The following is a 20,724-nucleotide window of genomic DNA, read 5'->3' as shown; positions in this document are numbered from 1 at the left end:
TGAAATGTCTAGGGGCCCGGTCTGCCCAGATGATGACCAACTCTACTCTATTACACTTTCATTCAAATGTATCTTTTGGGCATACATTGGCCTTATGTATAATATTGCTCTGTAGTATCTAACTTGATATTTGATCATGTCAGATCAAATGTAGGCCTACTTCATTTCCAGTTGACCGTAGCCAATGCACGTCCCCAATACCTGCCCTTATGAAAAAAAAAGATTGCTGTCGGGGTGCAGTATAACTGCAGTACACTGTAGTATAACTGTATTGAGAGTGCAGTGTAACTGCAGTATGCTTCAAATACTGCTTCCAAAATAACCGTTTTTTTTACTGCATTAATTTTGCAGTGTGTCTGCAGTTACAGTGCAGCATAACTGCTGTTCAACTGCAGTTATTCTGAAATTACTGCGTCCAACATACCACAGTTGACAGCAGTTACTGCACTTTTAACTGAAGTTTCAAAACTGCCATCTTTTTTTGTAAGGGTGATACATAAGCAGGTACAGCAGATTATTGGAGATACAGGTCCACTGTGTCTCCAATAATGTTATATACTGGTAGACCATGGCGGTGTCTATTCATAAACAATGGTAGATACTATAATGGTAGATATAATATATAACTATAATGGTAGAAACAATGGTATATACTAGATTCTATAATACAATTATACCAGGTTGGTTGTGGCCAATGATTTGGAAATAAACTCACAAAAGAGAGGACTAAGTGATAAAAAAGGACAATTGTTCTATGGTGTGGTTGATATATAAATATATAATAAATTAGCCATAGTTAACCTGTAAGAAACTATAAACAGGCACTACGTAACAACAATGTAATTACAACGTCGTCACAATGTCATGGGACACAACACTCAAAACCACATATCCCATATCCACAAAGTTGTTTTTGTCTGTGATGAAAAAACTAAGCATGGGTTTTGTAGTTTAATTTTGTGGTTTACACCCCTCGCGCTTCTATTAAAGAACAACATATCCCACAAAGCGCTTCGAAATGACGTGAATAAAGTCGTCCTTCTCGGCTTGCAACTTGTTCTCTGGGGGCTTGTGTCAAGTTAATTGTACACTAATTGTGATCCATTATGTTTATGGCAGGTACAGGCAACGGCGGCTGCGGGGTAGGCCAGGGGCCAGGCTCTAGTTCTGGGTCCTGCAATCCGCGAAAGTTTAGCGAGAAGATAGCACTCCTCACCCAGCGGCAAGCTGAGGACACCGCAGCCTTCCAGGAGGTTATGATGGACATCACTTCCACCAGGGTGAGTCAAGAGTACAGGCCTACGCGCTTTGTGTTGATAAAACTTGAGTAACCACAAAGCCGTGAAAAAAAAATCAAACGTCAGTGATGTTGACCACCAGACAGTCAGAGGACTTTGTTTTTACTTTTCAGAGACGCAATAAATTCCAGGCCATATTAAGCAGCGCGCTCGATTTTGCAATATAGAGACTATCACCGCAAATATTCTATACCCTGGTTGACAAATCTCAGTTTAATCCAAAGTGTCGATATAATTTAACTTCAAAACACTCTAACTGTAATCTTTAAACATAATATATGCTTTATATATACTTATACCACATTTATTGCATGCTTATAACACCTGTTGATTTGCCATAGAGCTGCATGGAGTGCAGGCTTCCCACAACCTCCAAGGCAAGAATTACAAATTGCAATCTTGGGGTAGCCTGCATAGTAGATTTGAACAATGTAAATATGTTAAGAGTTATGGGCTATGTCCTCACGTTGCTATTCATGGGGGTGTCTATTAGGCTAGGAGTGTGCTGATTTGTTGTTGTGTCAATATTAAATATAAATACTATTCTATTTCTATGGGAGTGTGTGTCATTGTCCAAGTACACAGTTGGAGTGCTACAACCTTAGAGTTCAGTGAGTGTGTTAAGTAGTGGATAATATGATACTTTATGTTATCGTTTTGGAATCTAATTGCCTTCTGTGAATTTGACTCCAGCTTTTTGCCGGGGGTGTAATAAATATATGTTTGAAACATGGTAGACGTATGTGTAAAGTGCGCAAGTTTGCGTTCCCCTATTCTGCGTTATAGAGCGCACTGTCCATGTTATAGCTGGGCTACATTGCACAAAAAATCTTCAATGTTGTGAACACAATGCAGAATCCTATTTTGTATTATTCTGTATGTAAATCCGGGACACTCCATTTAGTATGATATGTTACGTTTCGTATGAGAATGTATTAATTTGTGGATGTCCATCACCTATTTCGTATGACATGATACAAATTACAGTTGGTATGATATGTTACGAATTTGCAAAACGTACAATATGTTATGAATTTGCAAAACCTACAATATGTTACGAATTTGGGAAACGTATGATATGTTACGAATTCAGGCTAGGTGGCAAACGTTAGCTAGCTGGCTAACATTAGCTAGGCTAGGGGTTAGGGTTAGATAAAAGGGAGTTAGGGTTAGATAAAAGGGTTAAGATTAGTGTTAGCTAAAAGGGTTAAGGTTAACGCCAGGGGAAGGGTTAGCTAACATGCTAAGTAGTTGCAAAGTAGCTAAAAATAACAATGGTAAAAAGGTATACCCAAATGCGCTTCAGCACAGCTTAAACGAAAAAGGGGGGATCAGGTGCTTGACTGAAGGACTTGAAAATGCAAAAAACATCCCTTACCCTATGGGAGAATAAAGAGCACTCTGTTGCTGCATAAACCGGATCAATTTATTGACGGGACAAACAAACAATAGGCCTACGTTTTGGCATGAATTGCCTTCATCAGAGTGGCCGATGAAGGTGAACCATGCCGAAAGCGTAAGCAATTCATGCAAAAATGTAAGCCTATTGTTTGTTTGTCCCATCAAAAAATGTATCAGATTTACACAGCAACTGAATGCTCCTTTTTCTTTATTCTTTTTGGATAGTCACCAGTTGAAGTATCCTGGGATAAGGAAAGTTTTTGGATAAAAGTAAGTAAGTAGCTGAAAAGTTGCTAATTAGCTCAAATGCTAAAGTTGTCCGTGATGAGATTAAAACACGTAAGCTTTGGGTTGCTAGATATTCGGGTTCCACCCAAGTTTTGTTTTTTCCTTAAGTAACCATCTGTCTTATGTAACCATACCAAATGGAAAAACATATCATACAAATTTGAGTGTCCTGGATTTACATTTACTATGTTACGTTTAGTCAATGAGACCAGGCTGGGTGTCAGGTGCAATGAGTTGCAGCCCACTGCTCTGGCTTGAAATGGAGGAGCCTAGACTTCATGGCACTTGTTTTAATGTAGATCTTTGACCTCTTGCATAGCCTACACTTTACATATCATTAATACCCTAATTCAACATGTTACCTAACCACCATGCAACACTATCCTTAAAATAGAAATAGGAGACGGTAGTCAGCTACACTTATGGTTTATTACACATTGGCTTTTGAAGTATGCCAGGGTATTTCTCCTGCAGTATCTGATTTCCAAGTTCATGCCAAGGGTTGGCAGTTAGGGGGTATTCTTTCCAAGACTGAGCCAACAGTAACCTTGACTCACTCTTATAGTGTCACTATATACGGAATATACTTTGTCTCAGTTTTACAATTACCAGTAATTCCATTATACAAGTGAGACTATTATAACATTGACTGTAAATGCCATTAGCTTTTTCTGGTAATTAACCAAATGAAACTAGTTGTTGTCTTTATTCACTCCTCCTTTAATCGCCCAACTCTTTCCGGGTCTCAGATTCAGGTCCAGAGAGCGCGGCAGGCCAGAAGCTTTGGCACCTATTACGGAGGCTCCCTTCCCAATGTCAACCAGATTGGGAGAAGCACCTCAGATGGACAGGTGAGAGTTATTACTAACATATGACTTTTAACTACATGACTTACTATTTACAACCATTTGTCTATTTATTAGCCTATTTACGTACATGTAGGCTATAGCAATGGTTATATGATGTACAGTTGAAGTCGGGAAGTTTACATACACCTTAGCCAAATACATTTAAACTCAGTTTTTCACAATTCCTGACATTTAATCCTAGTAAAAATGATCTGTCTTAGGTCAGTTAGGATCACCACTTTATTTTAAGACTGTGAAATGTCAGAATAATAGTAGAGAGAATGATTTATTTCAGCTTTTATTTATTTCATCACATTCCCAGTGGGTCAGAAGTTTACATACACCCAATTAGTATTTAGCAGCATTGCCTTTAAATTGTATAACTTGGGTCAAACTTTTTGGGTCGCCTTCCACAAGCTTCCCGCAATAAGTTGGGTGTAACTGAGTCAGGTTTGTAGGCCTCAAACCTCGCACACGCTTTTTCAGTTCTGCCCACAAATTTTCTATAGGATGGAGGTCAGGGCTTTGTGATGGCCACTCCATTACCTTGACTTTGTTGTCCTTAAGCCATTTTGCCACAACTTTGGAAGCATGCTTGGGGTCATTGTCCATTTGGAAGACCCATTTGGGATCAAGCTTTAACTGATGTCTTGAGATGTTGCTTCAATATATCGACATAATTTTCCTTTCTCATGATGCCATCTATTTTGTGAAGTGCACCAGTCCCTCCTGCAGCAAAGCACCCCCACAACATGATGCTGCCACCCCCGTACTTCACGGTTGGGATGGTGTTCTTCTGCTTGCAAGCCTCCCCCTTTTTCCTCCAAACATAGCAATGGTCATTATGGCCAAACAGTTCTTTTTTTGTTTCATCAGACCAGAGGACATTTCTCAAAAAAGTACCATCTTTGTCGCCATGTGCAGTTGCAAACCGTAGCCTGGCTTTTTTATGGCGGTTTTGGAGCAGTGCCTTCTTACTTGTTGAGTGGCCTTTCAGGTTATGTCGATATAGGACTCGTTTTTACTGTGGATATAGATACTTTTGCACTTGTTTCCTCCAGCATCTTCACAAGGTCCTTTGCTGTTGTTCTGGGATTGATTTGCACTTTCCGCACCAAAGTACGTTCATCTCTAGGAGACATTGTGTTTATACTTGTGTACTATTGTTTGTACAGATGAACGTGGTACCTTCAGGTGTTTGGGAATTGCTCCCAAGGATGAACCAGACTTGTGGAGGTCTACAATTGTTTTTCTGAGGTCTTGGCTGATTTCTTTTGATTTCCCCATGTTGTCAAGCCGAGAGGCATTGAGTTTGAAGGTAGGCCTTGAAATAGATCCACAGGTACACCTCCAATTGACTCAAATTATGTCAATTAGCCTATCAGAAGCTTTTAAATTCATGACATAATTTTCTGGAATTTTCCTAGCTGTTTAAAGGCACAGTCAACTTAATGTATATAAACTTCTGACCCACTGGAATTGTGATACAGTGAATTATAAGTGAAATAATCTGTCTGCATAAACAATTGATGGACAAATTACTTGTGTCATGCACAAAGTAGATGTCCTAACCGACTTGCCAAAACTATAGTTTGTTAACACGAAATTTGTGGAGTGGTTGAAAAATGAGTTTTAATGACTCTAACCTAAGTGTATGTAAACTTCCGACTTCAACTGTAGGCTACTGAAAGTCAAATGAACCCTTGATCTGTCTGACTGTTAGGTTCAGCTCCCCTGTAGTCCAGACAATGGCTGCCCCATAAGACTTCACCCAATGGCAGAGCGGACACAAGGAGAGGGGCGGCTCAGTTTCCCAGTCAGGCCAAACAGGAGACATGTATCCTTTATGCTCAGTCAAGGGCAGGCAGTGACGGGTCACTTAAAGTGACAAAGTGAAGTGAGCTCACTGCTAGTGTAACAATGTCTGTATTGCTTAGTTGATCCCATAGGACAGTGGTCACCAACCGGTCCAGCCAGTCCTAGTCAATCACCAAACATTTCATTAAAAAAACAACGATAAAGCCTTGCGTTCCTATTTTCATATTTGTTTCGTGCTGTTGACGGTAGGTGCACTTGATTCAGCAGCCCTAGCGCCAGGAAGGCAAGGTGTTCCCATTTTGAACCATTTCATATCTATGGAAGGTAGAACTCCACCTACCCGGCAGGCCCAGCCTGCATAGTAGATAGCAAATCAAGTGCACCTATAGGCCAATCAGATAGCTCAGATCACTGTGTCCCAAAAGTTTCCTCGTGCCATAGACTGTAAAAAGAAGCCTCAAACGCACAGCGAAGTTGATCATGTGAAATTTCAAAGCTTTTAATACCATGACTAGAGAGAGACTCAATGAATATAGCAAAGAGCTGCTGTTTTCATGAGTAAGTTCATGTTTAAGTTGTTATTCAGCACTGTAAACACTTTGTTCAAAAGTTTAATAAGCCATAAAATGTTTGTTTCGATAAAACTGCGTTATTATTTGCGGCTTGTGTCTTTTTTAATATCGAAGAATATTTCACTTTCTCTGGTCATAGGACTAACAACATGAATTGGTGCACGAGGCAGAAGTAATGCAGTTCGACTTAAGTTTCGCCATCAGCTGGAGGACTGTGTCCCTTTTCTCAGCGGAGGGAGAGAGAAGGGACGGTGAGTCCCCTATTTGACCTAGATAGTTTGTGTGTATGCATCGATATGTAGGCTACGTGTGCCTTTATACAAATGTATGTAGTTCTGTCCTTGAGCTGTTCTTGTCTAATGATGTTCTGTATTGTGTCATTCTGTATTATGTTTCATGTTTTGTGTGGATCCCAGGAAGAGTAGCTGCTGCTTTTGCAACAGCTAATGGGGATCCTAATTAAATACCAAATACCAATACCTCCCCTCAGACTGAGCATCAGATGCAGGCCTTCAGTCCAGTAAAAAAAATGTTTTTCACAAGTAATACATTAAGTGATATATTACCAGTGTGATCATATACCTTATCTACCATTTATTTTAAATATAACTTCAAAAGGGTCCGAGAAGGACAACATTGGCAGGGCAATTCAAGCGTCACCAATATGCAGTGATAAGGTATTGGGCCTATAGCCTACTGCACAAACCTCATTGCTACATAACTGTTTTCAATGGGTTAATGTTGTATAGGCTTATGTTTTTTAAGTCATGTTTTTATTTATTTTTTCATTTTTTATTTATTTTTTAAATCTGAGCGGTAGATCTCGGCTTGCATTTTGACTTAGAAAGTGATCTTGACTAATAAAAGATTGATGAACACTAACATAGGACTGGCTGTGATTCATAGTTGGCTAAAGCACAAACAGAAGCTATTAGGGCAAGGTTTTCTAATGGCCAATGCTAACGTTAGCCATTTGCTACTCTAGTAAAGTAAGCACACAGAAATGATGCTCGTCCTCCATGCACTCCAGATATCTGAAGTGCATGGAGGACGACAGTGCTTGCTTGACATGGACTAAAATAGGGGCCTGTGCTCATTTTGGGTGCCAGCACTGTTTACATTTAGATGCAGGAGCTCCACAATACTTTTGAGATAATATTCTAGAAGAGGAACAGGAGCTCAAACAGGGGCGGCAGCGTATCCTAGTGGTTAGAGCGTTGGACTAGTAACCGGAAGGATGCAAGTTCAAACCCCCAAGCTGACAAGGTACAAATCTGTCATTCTGCCCCTGAACAGGCAGTTAACCCACTGTTCCTAGGCCGTCATTGAAAATAAGAATTTGTTCTTAACTGACTTGCCTAGTTAAATAAAGGTAAAAAAAAAAAAACTGTAGTAAAATGGTGGTGCCAGTACTCAGCTCCGGTGAGCTCCTGCCCAAGTCAAGCACTGGAGGACGACCATAAAAGTGGATGTAAAGCAATAAATATATTGCAATAAAGGGGTGAACTATTGCCTTAAATCCACGGTAGACTACTTCCTGCCTATTGCAAGATCTATTGTGTGTAAAAGCGGGCTGGGGTCAAATGCCACACTACTGTTCTTCGGCTCTCCCCATTTTGGTTCCAGGTAGAACCCTTTTGGGTTGTAGGTAGAACCCTTTTTGGGTTCCATGTAGAACTCTCTGTGGAAATGGTTCCACCTGGAACCAAAAGGGTTCCACCTGGAACCAAAAAGGGTTATTCAAAGGGTTCTCCTATGGGGACAGCTGAAAGAACCCTTTTCGGTTCTAGATAGCACCTTTTTTTCTAAGAGGTTAAAAGTTGACCCACTTAAGAAACCGATGGAGGGGATTAATCATGCATACCGCACAGTGCACAGTGCAGACAATGCCCTGTCAACTTTTCGTACCATTGTTTGCCAACAGTAGGTCTATGCCTAGGTTTTTCTAAGGACACTGTGTGTAGCCTTAACACTCCGTCACAGACTGACAACTCTCCCTACCGCTCAGTTCATCTGTCTCCACCACCCGAGCCCAGCTGGAGAAGGTAACGGATCCAAACTGATATATTTAGTTCACATCGTAATAAATATCTTAATACATATTTTGACTCTGATTCTGTCACACGAAAAGGAACTGGTCAAGCACAGTGGACAAAAGCCAACAGATGCACCTTCCCATCACAGCACTTAATAGGTGAGCAATGTATCCATGGTGTCTCTCTGCTGTTCTTCTACGCTCTTTGCTTTCCCCTCTAAGATGTGTGCTCTCCTCCCCAGAACTAACTCAGACTCGGCCCTGCACACCAGTGTGAGGAACACCCACACAGGGGACCATTTGAGCCCCAACCAGCAGGCTTTAACCTCACGGAACAGACGTGGTGGTAAGTCCACAATGCTTCCGGTCATATTGAAATAGTCATAGCATTGTGTTCGGTGTTCTTGCGTTAGTCCTTAGTTAATTATAGCGAATGCCTTTATTTTCTATGCCATGCGTTAATCCAATTTGATGGTTTCCTCTTTGTCAACTCAGTCTTTCCATATCCAGTGCCTCCGATTGAGGAGAATGTCCTAGAAGAGGGAAAACCATTAAGAAATACCAAGAAGGTATTATTCTCCTTTTTCCTGCCAATGTAACCATCCACAATGCTTCATATTTCCTATGCGAACGAACGGGTGCGATATTTCTCTATTGAGTCTAGCAGATGCGTGACTATTTTCCCCATTGATGTAGCTGATGTTTCCTTGCTAATTGTTTCTCATCCTAGTGTCCTGCACTTCCCACTGGAATCAAATCACGTAAATTCCCTGGTGTAAAGTAAGTTCCGTTTTACCAAATGAATATGGTCAAAAGGAAAGTCAACCCCTGGGCCCTAGCTGAACCTCCCATCTTTCCCTCTTGTGGTTTTCCCCAGCATCCTGTCCTCGCCAGATCAGCAGTTCAGTGCTCTCAACGTCCCGTCCGCTCTCAATGTGAGTGGCTCCTTGCCCGACCTCTCCAGCCTGCACCTCCCCTCCCCACAGCCAGTAGGTGTAGACCCAGACAAACCCACAGCCTGCAGCACTGGCCACCTACCTGGAACTCCCTCTCACCTTGGAGCCAGGGACCATGAATTTCCCTTGCCAGGTGTGTTTGTCTGTGTGCTAAGTTCTTACTGTATGTCTGTGCCAGTTGAGGTATGTTCACATGGTGATGATGGTGTCCATTTATTCTGTATTCTCAGGTTTGTCGTTGTCTCTCCAAGGCTCATACAGTAACCCATTGCTCCAGTCCTCCCACAGCATCCCCAATATCCAATCCTCTCTCAGCAGCCACTCCCTTTCCAGCTCTCTGAGCTCCACCTCCTTGAACTTCTCACTCAGCAACACTTCCCTGCAGTCATCCCCTAGCAACCAATCCCTCCAGTCCTTCCTCAGCAGTTCTTCCCTAAGCGGCCTATCCCTGCAATCCACAACTAGCCACTGTAGCTACAGCAGTGGGATTGGTGGATCCCGCTCTTGCTCCTCCTCTTCGCTATCCTGCTCCCCACATCCAGCGAGCCAGACGCAGGTGCCGCCGTCAAGGAGGCGGACTCCCCTCAGCCCACTGGTCGTTCCCACTGGTGGAGAGTCTCGCTGGCTCCAATCTAAACAGTTTTCACCGGTTGGGTCTCCAAAGTTATCTTCTATAACTCAGGTATCTCCAGAAAACTGGAATTTAAGTGACATCATTGTTTTCGTTAATACGATTATTTCATATAATTCCATATTAAGACAGTTTGATGTATTGCTCTTATTTAAATTCCAAGGGAGTTCTCCTGAACACCAACCAATTACCACAGGAATCAAGACCACCAGGGTATCGTCACTGCCAACCTCAACACGAGGGTACTCCAGCAGCTCAGCAGCTCATGCATAGAGGCCTGCCACAGCGGCAGCATTCTCTGACAGAGGGGCAGCAGCAACCCAGGCAGGAACCGCATAAAACGCCACCACCCCACGAGAAATCCAGGGATCTACAACAACGAGGTGTACATCAGCAGCAGCAGCAACAACAACATCCTCAACAACACCCACAGCAACAGCTCCCACAGACACACAATCTCCAACGAGTGGAATATCACCATCAACAACAGTACCAACACCCAAATCAAGTATATCAATGCCAGATCCAGCATGTCCAGACAGAAGGTCAGGACCTGGACACAAAACAGCAACGTCAAAGTGGGTCAAACCAGTGTGAGAACTTACAGCAACAACACTTACATCAATTACAAAAGGAACAGCATCAACGACAACAAGAGCACCAGCAACAACAGAAACAAGTGTACCAAAACCTCCCACAGCAACAGCAAGAGAAGCAAAGGCAACAATACCAGCTGCACCCGCAACACCCACACCAGCAGAACCCACATCAGCAACAGTATCAACAACAAGCATGCCAAAGACAACCTCAGCAACACCGAGCACTTCGACAAGATGAGGTGCTACAGCAGCAACAGCAGCTCCAGCAGTTTCAACCATACCAACAGCAGCAGTGGCAAAATGGCAACCAGCAGCAGCAACAGCAGCAACATCAGTGGCATCTCCAGTGTGCATACCCGCCATCTCAGAGCCTCAACTTGAGTGGGCAGAACATGTCAAACCCACAAAAAGTACCAACGATGCAGATGACTCGTAAGCATCAGACCCAAGTCCAGGGAAGGAGCTGGGCACATCAAAAGGTGCAAGGTCAGAAGGACCAGATTCAGTCGACCAAACTCTCCTCACAGATGAACTCCTTCATGGACAACAGTCCGGACCTCTACAATGTGAGAATAACCCCATCTGTTTTCACTAGTTTGAGTTTGTTTATTTTGACTTTGTGTCCGTGTACATTTTGCACTTTTATCAGCCTCTTTGTTTTGTCTGTGATGTAGGCTATGTTTAGGGTCAGTTTAGGCTATGTTTAGGGTCAGTTTAGGCTATGTTTAGGGTCAGTTTAGGTTATGTTTAGGGTCAGTTTAGGCTATGTTTAGGGTCAGTTTAGGCTATGTTTAGGGTCAGTTTAGGCTATGTTTAGGGTCAGTTTAGGCTATGTTTAGGGTCAGTTTAGGCTATGTTTAGGGTCAGTTTAGGCTATGTTTAGGGTCAGTTTAGGCATTGTTTATGGTCAGTTTAGGCTATGTTTAGGATCAGTAAGAGGCTATTTGATGTTTGGTCTATCAGTAAGGGATGGTAATGTAGGGCCACACAATATGGGCAAAAAAAATGTATCAAATTTTGCGGTTTGATGTGCGATATAGATCAAAACACTTTGGTGAACTGTTGGAATAGAATGTAGAAGAAAAGTGGAAAACAGCATCGTTCTTGTTTGGAACAATCAGTTGAATGCATTTGACCTAACATAACTGCAGGCAAACTTAGATGTAGGATCTTAATTTGATAACCCTGTTGCAGGAGAACGTACCTGTAAAACTTGTATTGTATTTTAGGTTTAAAAAGGCATTTGAAGTTTGTAATTTCCACTTTGAAATTTCAGACTTGATTTTCCCTTACCATAAATGTATCAACCCCTACAAACATGTCCATTAATTATAATCCACATAATAATTCAAATGTCCTGTTGCTGCAGGATTATTCTCCTACTCTAGCAAACTGGCTCAAATCTGTATAGCGAATCTAACTGGGGAACTGTGCTGCTAGAGTGACAGGGTGCGGGCTTGTTGTGTGAGGGAAGCAGCCGCAAGATAGAAAAAACAAGTCAACTATCAAAACGGATGTATTGCATGCGATATCGATCTCTTGCGATATAGGTATTGCACATGTCAATATTGCAATTTCAATGTGCAGCCTTATTAATGATTCACTCGCCCCCTTTCTGCTTTCTTAGGACTCTTCCATACTGGATCATTTCCAGAATGAGTCCTACATGGGCCTACACCTCACACCCAGCCAGACTCAGGCGCTTTCCCAGCAGGTAACCTAAGACCTAAAACTGTAAATAATCTTTTAATCTTAATTTAATCTTTAATCTATTGAAAGGACAACTCTATTTTACCTGTCGATTCATTCAGTGTCCATACTTTTAATCTAACGGTCTCTAATCTTTGTTGGTTGTCCACAACTCTGCCCAGCTGGGACAACTCAGTAAGGAGCCTCTCTGGGGAGATTCTGGGCCTCAATCTGTGGTTGGGAAAGATGGAGGGGTTTACTGTGGGATCCAAGTACCTCAGATGTCCGTCCACTGCCAGAACCAAAGCAGTGTGGACTGTCATAACATCCTTATGACAGGTAGGACCCACTCCTTCCCCCCTCTTATACTTTTTAATCGCTTGCTGCAGTTAAATAGTTAACATTTGGGGGAAGTGTTACCTTATTTTCAATTTACACAGGGTATTGTTTCATCCAGACAGTTACAAGTCCATTTCCTGAAATGTTGGACCTGGCAATTGAATCATAAACTTTTTTTTTTTTTTTAATTGCCACCGTGATTTTAAACTTTTATAAAGCTTATCTTGTCTATTTTAAAACTTTGGGCGGGATTAAATCAGATTGCGGGTTACAGGCATTGCGGCTTTTAAAGGCAATTTCCGATTGAGCCGACATGTGCAGTATTTACCGTGAATGGGAACTCCGCGTACGGGAGCATTACCTTTAAAAGCCACAATGCCTGTAACCCGCATTCGGGATTTAATCCCAGTCATAATCTTTCTCTCTTATCCACTTTATCTTTGTTTCCCACTTAATAGACAAACCAGCTTTTGAGGATTTCTCTGGAGTTCTGCCCATGCTGGGATTTGATGCAGACCCCTTTGCCCTGGATAACCCCCTTCAGATCGATCCCCTAGACCTGGAGGAGCTTAACAAGCTGGCAGATGGAGACATGGTCGAGGACTCTGTGAAAGGACACTGCTCTAACCTACTTAGGTGACCTGGGGAATTGGATGCATCCAGGAACACTATTTTCAACTAAGATGGCGTTCTTGGTATCCTCTGATGGCAGCAATGTCAGTTGTAGATAAACTACAGCCAACTATGCGTTTCAGGATCTCTCACTGCTGGACATAATTTGATTGGACATGGTATTTCTTACAGCATCCTCATGTGATTGGACAGGTCCCATTGTCATGGGATTTGAAAAGCATGTCACTGGACATTGACTGCCTCACATGACTGGTTAGCTGCCTGCACTTTTTCTTAGTTGTAATTTAATGCTTGCCTGCAATGGAAAAATGCAGCCAAGAGCTGGCATCATCTGCGTCTTAGTGTTAATGTAGTTGAATAATGAAAACAGATGTGTAGTTTGTAAAGAAAAAATATATTTTGTAATACAATTATGTACATTCTAACAGCCTGCCTTTTCCCATCTCTTGTAGAGATGGAAAAAATATATATAATCTAAAACAATATTGTGTATATAAAATGTGGCCAAGAAACCAGTTATATTTAGAGGTCCTTGTTGCTTCTTTAAAACATGTTGACATTTCTGTACCAGACATTGTTTAACAAAGAAAATAAATGAGCAGTAAATAACTTGCCTATCCATTTCTTCTTAAAAAAAAAAGACAATTGTATGGATTGAGACAATACATTACCATTGTTAATTTAAAAGTCTCCTCAAAATAAAAATGAACATGACCCGTGTATTAGATTGCATAATATTTCAGGTACTGGCGTTTTTGCATTACATTTTGCGTTTAGCTCTGAAATTAAGGTAACATATTGTTGCCTAATTGAAAAACACAGGTAAAAACTCCACAAGGTAATTTACTCTGTGATTACAACCTGATTATGAAGCATGTTTTAAATTCATTCCAAAGGAGAAGTTTGACCATTTTCTTTTGTGTGGCAACAATCAACACTGGGTGTCAAAGTAACATTAATTACAAGATCATACAAAACATTTTCTAATCCCATACCGATTTCTAACTTAATTTAGCTGACACATTGAGGCTCAAATAAACATTAATCAAGAATTTAAAACAAGCCTAAAACATATTTTAGAATGATCACATTTCAGTTTACTTTGAAGAGGACATGGACCCAAACTATGCTTCCCATTTCCCCAAAGAATAACTAACATCCAGGGGGTTGGGAAAGAAAGCAACAAACCTTCTATAAGGTTCTTCCCTGAGATTTATTTTCCTCTCACTGCTCCAGGTGTGAGTCTCCTTCAGGTGCAGATCCAGGATTAGCTTATCTTCACCAATTATTAAACCATTACAATAAAAACTGACCTCAGATCAGTGTTTGAGAAAAAAAAAAAACCCTGCTCCCTTCTGACTCTTCTAATGTCGTCAGATATTTATATGTGCGTGAGTCGATCATTAGACAGTGTAGGACCCATGTCAGGTCAGTATATCCTATCTTGGCAGTGCCAAACAGACAGCTTCAGTGTAACATGTCATCGTGTACTGTTTGTTGAGCAACAATGATAAGATAATATACTGTTTTACACAGAACTGAAAGTGTGTATTTAATCATGAGTTTAAAAAAATTATTATAATAAAGTACAACTACAGTAAGAAGCCTTTTCACAATTCGCACTATAAAAATGCTCACATGGAATGTTAGGGTTGAGATGGGAGCCTTTGGCATTCACAAGCACAAATAAACGCACTCATTAATTGGCTCTCGTCCACAGGATGATTCAGCCCATTCCCAAATTATGCCAGTGGTTAGAAATGAGTTTCTGTCAAAGACTTATTGGTTGATTGTGCCAACAATGGATGGCCGTATTAGACAGAGCTCCGTGCAAGTGGTGTATTCCACATGTATCAGTGCACCTCATTTAAAAAAAGATTGACACCCGCCGGACACTTTCTCTATGCATTTAATCGTATCCGATAGGGTAAATTCAGATAGATAACTTTTGAAAAACTGTGCCCAGAGGTGTCTCTATTCATTGGCTAGAAAATGGTTAAAGGTGGGACACATATCCTGGCTTGGCATGGATTGGCTCGTAACCCTGCGTTTGGGGCCTGTTCTTGCGGACACACACACACACCCCACCCAGCAGGATGATCAGCATTGGAGTGCCCAGCCCCACCACCATGATGACCAGAACCAGGGGAGAAAACAAGTCCACAGGAGGAGAGCCCAGTCCCACCAACACAGTCCTGAATTAAGAAGAAGAAAAGGTTAGGCAATAAGACAGAGAAAAAGCAAGAGAAGGAAGAATATCATCAGTGATGACAATTTCATTATAATTTCAGGTAGTTGGTGGTGGTGTGAGATGATTGGTTAACAGTGGGGCTATAAACTGCAATTTACTGTATAATTCATTTCAATTTGCTAAAATGCAACATATGAACCAATAGGATATAAACAGTTACCTACCAGCTAAGGTAGTTGGTGGTGTTGTAGAATGGGTCTCCAGTGATACTGAAGGTCATGTTGAGCCCGGTGGTCTGGTGCTCCCCTCCAAAATAAGCCCGCACCAAGCCGGAGGGGGGAAGCTGGGCTACAGGGACAGGCGCTGAGTGCCGGCAGGGAGTGGCATCCTCAAAGACAGGCGACGGCCTGCGGTAGGCCACGGGCTTCCATTGGGCGTAGCCAAGAACAGGGGAGGTGGAGTTGACTGGAGAGGACACCCACTGAGATACCTAAGGGAGAGGAAAGACAAGATCACTGTAGAATCTGACAGCTTTAGTGACAGTCTACAGAGAGAAGGTTTAGAACAGTGAATCAACCATAAATGATCAACCACACAAAATGTTGAAATATAAACATCTAAACACTCTGTTACTCAGTAACATTTACTACAGTATAACTGCATGTCTATAAACACACACACAAACATTACCTTGAATATGGAGGGTGTGTATTCGTCATCTATTGACTGGAGCATGTCCACTCTGCTCATGGGCTGGGTGTCTCCCACGGCCTGTAGCTCTATGGAAAAGCGGGAGCGATTGGACCTCGGGGCCACGCCGTCCAGCCCCACCCTCAGCTGGGAGGAGTTAGCATTGTGGAGGAGACTGGGCCAGCCTTGGTCACGCCCCTCAACATCAAAGGCTGAGAACTATGTTAGGAAAATAATGGTTGAATACAGGCTAGCTAACATGCAATAAAATGTACAATCTGCCTGATCAGTAGTACTCACTTCACTTCAGTAAGTTTAAAATCATAAAATCAAAGTTTGTCAGACATTTTCAGAACTTTAAAAGTGGTGTAATGTAGAGATGAGACCATGTCCCATGCTATCTGTTGAGTGGATCCAGACAACAGTCTGAATCTCTCATGATGAAATGTCTAATTTCATCATGCAGGCTTTAGATGATCCAGTTCCACCTACCTTCAGACAGAGCGAGCCATTGCTGAAGCTCTCGCTGGCGTCTCTTCCACAAAGCAGGGCGGTGTGGCCTGTGGGGTCCAATGTCTTGTTCAGGTCGCCCCAGGTGAAATTCTGCAGCTCGTAGGGCTGGAAAAAGCTGGAGGGGGGTAGGTGCTCAGGGTCAGCTGTGTCGTTGACATCGTCATACTCCCACAGCTGATGACAGACAAATTAGTTGGTTTAGTGAAGGAGTTACGTATGGCTGCCCAGTCTGAAATCAACCTGTTTTTAAAACCCAGGTGTTTGTTAGAGCTATTGCCATATTGCTAACAACCATCCAAACATTTATGATCTACAAGAAATGTCTAGAGCTAGAATTTGACCATGCAAATTATTACTTTAGGTAACCTGGATTATGGTTCAAAACCTAGCACCTCATCTTTATGTATTTGGATGAAATACAGTCATGTGACCTATATCAGCCACCAGAATATCACCTCAACTGACACTTATGAAAACGATGACCATCCATTTAGAACTACTTGTGACTCACCCTGGTAAAGACAAGTGCGTTGCTGTACAGAACACTGCTCTCTGGAGTCACTTTCAGGCTGCCTGTGGTATTTTGCATGAGGAAGGCAGGCCAGTCTACCTCCACCTTGGATGAAATGGAGCTTGTGTGCACCAGTAGTAACGCGGGCGCCCCCTGGCTGCAGAGGAGGTAATGCAGTGTGTTGTTTTTGCCGACCGCCCGCACATGGAGCAAGCCAACACCAGGGGGCAGCGGTGTCAGCAAGGAGTTCAGACCAGGGTTCAGCTCCAGGGATACCTGGGAAGAGGTAAGTAAAACAGAGAGTATGTTTTCTCATTTTTCTATAGCGACACAGGTGAGAATCATACAAGCAAACTGAAATTGTAAACCGAGGTGATTCATGAATCAATAACAGATTTGCACAGAGTCCTGCTCAGGCCAACAACACTAAAAACATATTGATTGCTCCTGACTTGGTAAGAAAACAGGTCTCAAATGAGATTAGGAACAATCGATATTTATTCATATTTGACATGGCTGGATTGCCAGCACAGAGTAGTGTTTGGTTTATATTTGTTTCAGCACCATTTGATTTAGCTATCTCAGCAACTGGGACGGCAGGTACCCTCGTTTTTAGAGCGTTGGGCCAGTAACCGAAAGGTTGCTAAAGTATCCCTGAGCTGACAAGGTAAAAATCTGTCGTTCTCCCCTGAACAAGGCAGTTAACCCACTCTTCCTAGGCCATCCTTGTAAATAAGAATTTGTTCTTAACTGACTTGCCTAATTAAATAAAGGTTCAATTAAATTAAAAAAATTACGAAAAATGCAAAACCCAAACTGTCGGCAAGTATTCAGACTCCTTGACTTTTTCCAAATTTCTCTCAATCTACACACAATACCTGATAATGAAAAAGCAAAAGCAGGTTTAGACATTTTTGCACATATCACATTTACATAAGCATTCAGACTCTTTACTACTTTGTTGAAGCACCTCTGGCAGCGATTACAGTCTCGAGTCTTCTTGGGTATGACGCTACAAGCTTGGCATTTGGGGAGTTTCTCCCATTCATCTCTGCAGATCCTCTCAAGCTCTGTCAGGTTGGATGGGGAGCATCGCTGCACAGCCATTTTCAGGTGTCTCCAGATATGTTTGATCGGGTTCAAGCTCCTGCTCTGGCTGGGCCACTCAAGGACATTCAGAGACTTGTCCCGAAGCCACTCCTATGTTGACTTGATCTGTGTGCTTAGGGTCATTGTTCTGTTGAAAAGGTGAACATTCACCCCAGTCAGGTCCTGAGCGCTCTGGAGCAGGTTTTCCTCAAGGATCTCTGTACTTTGCTCCGTTCATCTTTCCCTGGATCCTGACTAGTCTCCCAGTCCCTGCCCTGTCACTGAAAAAAATCCCCACAGCATGATGCTGCCACCACGATGTTTCACTGTAGGGATGGTGCCAAGTTTCCTCCAGACGTGACTCTTGGCATTCAGGCCAAAGACTTCAATCTAGGTTTCATCAGACTAGAGAATCTTGTTTCTCATGGTCTGAGAGTCTTTAGGTGCCTTTTGGCAAACTCCAAACTGTTATGTGCCTTTTACTGAGGAGTGACTTCCACCTGGCCACTCTACCATAAAGGCCTGATTGGTGGACAGCTGCAGAGATGGTTGTCCTTCTGGAAGGTTCTCCCATCTCCACAGAGGAACTCTGGAGCTGTCAGAGTGACCATCGGATTCTTGGTCACCTCCCTGACTAAGGCCCTTGTCCCCTGATCGCTCAGTTCACCTGGGCAGCCAGGTCAAGTAAGTCTTGGTGGTTCCACACTTCCTCCATTTAAGAATGATGGAGTCCACTGTGTTCTTGGGGACCTTCAAAGCTGCAGAAATGTTTTGGTACCCTTCCACAAATCTGTGCCTTGACACAATCCTGTCTCGGAGCTCTATGGACAATTCCTTCGACTTCATGGCTTGGTTTTTGCTCCGACATGCACCGTCAACTGTGGGAACTTATATAGACAGGTGTGCGCCTTTCCAAATCATGTCCAATCAATTGAATTGACCACAAGTTGTCAAAACATCTCAAAGATGATCAATGGAAACAGGATGCACCGAACAGGATGCATGAATACTTATTTTTTTATAAATTTGCACACACAACAAAATACATTTTGCTTTGTCATTATGGGATACTGTGTGTAGATGGATTAAAATCTAATACATTTTAGAATACGGCTGTAACGTAACAAAATGTGAAAAAAGTCAAGGGGTCTGACAACTTTCCGTATGTCCCTAGTTCAAAATCACACCCACCTCAACCAGAAGGGATTGTGTAGCCTCATGTCGCTACAGTATGCATTGTTGGTTGGGGTCCAACAATGGGTAAAATGATAGTGGTGGAAAAAGTACCCAATTGTCATACTTGAGTAAAAGTAAAGATACCTTCATAAAAAATTACTTAAGTAAAAGTCATCCAGTAAAATACTTCAGTGAAAGTCTAAAAGTATTTGGTTTTAAATCTACTTAAAGTATCAAAAGTAAAAGTATTAATAATTTCAAATTCCTTATATTAAACAAACCAGATGGCACGATTTTCTTGTTTTTATTTTATTTACGGATAGTCTGGGGAACACTCACACAATTGACAAACTAAGCATTTGTCTTTAGTGAGTCCGCCAGATCAGAGGCAGTAAGGATGACCAGGCATGTTCTCTTGATAATTGCATGAATTGGACTATTTCTGTCCTGCTAAGCATTCAAAATGTAGCAAGTACTTTTGGGTTGTCAGGGAAAATGTAAGGAGTAAAAAAATACAGCATTTTATTTAGGAATGTAGTGAAGTAAAAGTAGTCCAATTTAAATAGTAAAGTACAGATACCCCCAAAAACATCTTAAGTACATTAAAGTATTTTTACTTAAGTACTTCACACCACTGGTAAATTACAGTTTTATAGATTGTTGGTCATCATTACAATATGGCTAGAGCTATAAATACAAACCCAAACACGTATATCCAAAATGTTAGTAATCACCAACTAGCTAAAATGTATAACTAGCTATTTAGCAGTAACGTTGGTTAGCTTGCTAACTAAATTCTCAAAGCGTCAGCTAACTAACGTTAACGCGTTACAGTAAGTTTTTACTACTTTATCTGGTCAGCAAAAGATTAGCTAACGTTAGCAACCTTTTATAGCACTTTATCACTGTACAACAGAAATGTAAACAACAATGTACTACCCAACTTACATTCCGACGGTAGTTATCACCATTGCGGATAAAACTAGAAGAAAACCGAACCGTGAAAAGCAAAAATAAGACATAAACGTGGATTGTGTACAAAATCTCCGCCGCCATCTTTCTTTTTCGGCATACACATGGAGGAATCACGTGCCTAGTACTTTATTTGATCAGCTGATTTGTATTCAGCTGACTCGTCAGTATCGAGTTCAGCAGTGGTGGAAAAAGTACCCAATTGTCATACTCTGGTAAAAGTTAAAGTCACACAGTAAAATACTTGAGCAAAAGTCTACAAGTATTTGGTTTTAAATATACTTAAGTATCAAAAGTAAATGTAATTGCTAAAATATACTTAAGTATATATACTTAATTTCAAATTCCTTATATTAGGAAAACCAATAGGCACAATTCTCGTTTTTTAATTTATTTTACAGATAGCCAGGGGCACACTCCAACACTCAAGACATAATTTACAAATTAAGCATTTGTGTTAAGTGGACACTGATGT

General features: G+C 41.7%; 2 protein-coding genes across 3 annotated transcripts; one reads left to right on the top strand and one right to left on the bottom strand.

Annotated features, from left to right (window-relative positions):
* Positions 1-1,009: 1,009 nt before the first annotated feature.
* Positions 1,010-13,716, top strand: LOC112232396 (CREB-regulated transcription coactivator 2). Of its 2 annotated transcripts, none has more exons than XM_024399403.2 (14): positions 1,010-1,280; positions 3,737-3,838; positions 5,559-5,672; positions 8,209-8,270; positions 8,357-8,419; positions 8,503-8,606; positions 8,756-8,829; positions 8,991-9,040; positions 9,138-9,349; positions 9,447-9,898; positions 10,044-11,012; positions 12,074-12,160; positions 12,318-12,474; positions 12,933-13,716. In XM_024399403.2, exons 1-14 carry the CDS (start codon positions 1,107-1,109, stop codon positions 13,112-13,114), a joined length of 2,802 nt encoding a protein of 933 aa, XP_024255171.1. In that variant the 5' UTR covers positions 1,010-1,106; the 3' UTR covers positions 13,115-13,716. The 2 variants fall into 2 exon arrangements, with proteins under 2 accessions (XP_024255171.1, XP_024255170.1); XM_024399402.2 differs by having other exon boundaries at positions 10,011-11,012.
* Positions 13,483-20,366, bottom strand: LOC112264732 (glycosylated lysosomal membrane protein). The gene is made up of 6 exons (XM_024441513.2): positions 20,226-20,366; positions 17,013-17,288; positions 16,481-16,675; positions 15,989-16,207; positions 15,523-15,788; positions 13,483-15,302 (listed from the first exon to the last, which is right to left on the bottom strand). The coding sequence occupies exons 1-6, from the start codon at positions 20,331-20,333 to the stop codon at positions 15,104-15,106; spliced, it is 1,263 nt and encodes a 420-aa protein (XP_024297281.1). The 5' UTR covers positions 20,334-20,366; the 3' UTR covers positions 13,483-15,103.
* Positions 20,367-20,724: the final 358 nt, after the last annotated feature.

The sequence above is a fragment of the Oncorhynchus tshawytscha genome, linkage group LG13, assembly GCF_018296145.1.
Source record: "Oncorhynchus tshawytscha isolate Ot180627B linkage group LG13, Otsh_v2.0, whole genome shotgun sequence".
NCBI lineage: Eukaryota > Metazoa > Chordata > Actinopteri > Salmoniformes > Salmonidae > Oncorhynchus > Oncorhynchus tshawytscha.
The sequence above is the reverse complement of the archived record's forward strand: the minus strand, read 5'-3'. Positions and strand labels throughout refer to the sequence as shown.

Excerpts from the sequence above, each read along its gene's own strand:
- LOC112232396 (XM_024399402.2), top strand. The coding sequence starts at position 1,107 with ATGTTTATGGCAGGTACAGGCAACGGCGGCTGCGGGGTAGGCCAGGGG. Across the intron at positions 8,830-8,990 it reads CATTAAGAAATACCAAGAAG|TGTCCTGCACTTCCCACTGG; the intron begins GTATTATTCTCC and ends TTCTCATCCTAG. Across the intron at positions 11,013-12,073 it reads ACAGTCCGGACCTCTACAAT|GACTCTTCCATACTGGATCA; the intron begins GTGAGAATAACC and ends CTGCTTTCTTAG.
- LOC112264732 (XM_024441513.2), bottom strand. The coding sequence starts at position 20,333 with ATGGCGGCGGAGATTTTGTACACAATCCACGTTTATGTCTTATTTTTG. Across the intron at positions 16,208-16,480 it reads ATGGCTCGCTCTGTCTGAAG|TTCTCAGCCTTTGATGTTGA; the intron begins GTAGGTGGAACT and ends TTCCTAACATAG. Across the intron at positions 15,303-15,522 it reads ACCACCAACTACCTTAGCTG|GACTGTGTTGGTGGGACTGG; the intron begins GTAGGTAACTGT and ends TTCTTAATTCAG.